A 1,573-nucleotide genomic window follows, 5' to 3' on the forward strand; every position below is an offset into this window, starting at 1 on the left:
GGATGGGGCTCCCAGGCCTCTGGTGGTTGGTGGTCCCCTCTTCCCTCTCTGATTACGCATGGGGTGCTCAGTGAGGGTACCATGGCTTGCTGCTCTGGCTAACACCCCCTCCCTCCTGCCAGGCCCCTGACTACACTGACAATCGGGTGAGACTGTGGGTCTTTGCATGCAGAGGAGCAAGTTCACAGATGATTTTAGGGGGCACGTGGACCCCTCCTCATGCATCCTGAGTCAGAAGTCCTCTAAGCCTATCACAGACCCCTGCCCCCAGCCCAGCCCCTGCCCTCACTCACCCAGGGTGCAGCTCCCCCACCTCCACCCCCAGCTCCAGGTCCTACCTGCCCTCCCACCTGCAGCAATTGCTTTCTTCCACCGGCCCCCACCCAGGGCTCACTCCCGCCCAGTGCACTGCACTCTGTCCTCTCCATCCTTGACTTCGGTACAGGAGGCTGCTGACGTCTGATGGACAGCTAACTGTCTCAGAAACTCTAGGAGGGGGATGGGGACACCCCAGGACACCTGTGTGACATGCCTGCCACGGCCCTGGTCAAGTGGCCAGTTCCTCCAGCCACACAGCACACTGCCCCCGTGTCACAGACAAAGAAGACAAGGCTCCAAGAAGTTCTCCTGAAGTCCAAGTAGAAGGGACAGGCCACTCGTATAGGTCCCCTATGCTGTGAGTCAGGGGTCACCCATCCAGCCCACCGCCTGTCTGCCGCAAGCAAGACCTTTGCTTCAAGGCAGGCTCTGCGCCCCCGGCCCGCCAGGCCCATGCCTCCCTGGAGAAGGTTCCTCCCCTGGGATTGGCTCGCAGGGGGTGTTACCTTGGTGATGGATGGGAGGGCTTGAGCCCAGACCTGGTCCCCAGGTGCTCTGGGAAGGCCGACTGCCCTTCTCAGGTAGCGTCCGTGGACCGAGCATGTGTTTAGGATGAACAGTGCACAGGCCAAGGCATAGCCTCCCCAATTGGAAACACCTAGAGCAGAAAAATGGTTCCATCATACGTGCAAAAGGAGCCCTGCCGGTCAGGCCTGAGGCAAGGCCAGTGTTCAAACTCACCCAGCCACTCCAAGGGAGCAGGATGAGGCTGTCTGCTCCCATCAAGACTTACAGACTCGGAAACCCTAAGGGGCGGTTTTACTCTGTCCCACGGGACGGCACTGGACACAGCATGGGAGAGGTCCTGTTGCCTCAGAGCTCTTAGCACTAGGCAGAGCAACTGGGCATTTATCTGGGGGCCCTGCTAGCACTGTGGGGTAGGAGTTGGTTTGCTAGCTGCAAGGTCATCAGTTCAAACCCACCAGCTTCTCCGAGAGAGAGAAATGAGGCTGGCTCTTTTCATTTCAAAACCCTCCAGTGGGTCACTAGGAGTCCGAGTGGACTCGAGGGCAGTGTGCTTGTTTGATTTGGTCTGGTCTTTTATTTACGAGGTGCTCAAACAATGTAAGCTCTAGGGAGCAGGGAGCAGGCTGCTCCCGGCTGTCACCCCACCAGCTACACCAGGGCCGGGCACACCATGGCACTAACGACGACTGACTGAACGCAGGGTCACCTCCCTAGCCCAGTGCCCTGT

General features: G+C 59.1%; 1 protein-coding gene across 1 annotated transcript in view; it reads right to left on the bottom strand.

Moving 5' to 3' along the window:
• The window catches only part of DGLUCY (D-glutamate cyclase), a 106,571-nt gene that overhangs the window by 13,873 nt on the left and 91,125 nt on the right, over positions 1–1,573 (bottom strand). The window contains exon 11 of the mRNA XM_045288126.1: positions 825–976. Within this exon, the coding sequence (XP_045144061.1) occupies positions 825–976 (152 nt within the window). The remainder of the gene's footprint in view (positions 1–824; positions 977–1,573) is intronic.

This window comes from Echinops telfairi, unplaced genomic scaffold (assembly GCF_000313985.2).
Source record: "Echinops telfairi isolate 266 unplaced genomic scaffold, ASM31398v2 ScPeMD7_18;HRSCAF=68, whole genome shotgun sequence".
In the NCBI taxonomy this organism is placed as follows: domain Eukaryota; kingdom Metazoa; phylum Chordata; class Mammalia; order Afrosoricida; family Tenrecidae; genus Echinops; species Echinops telfairi.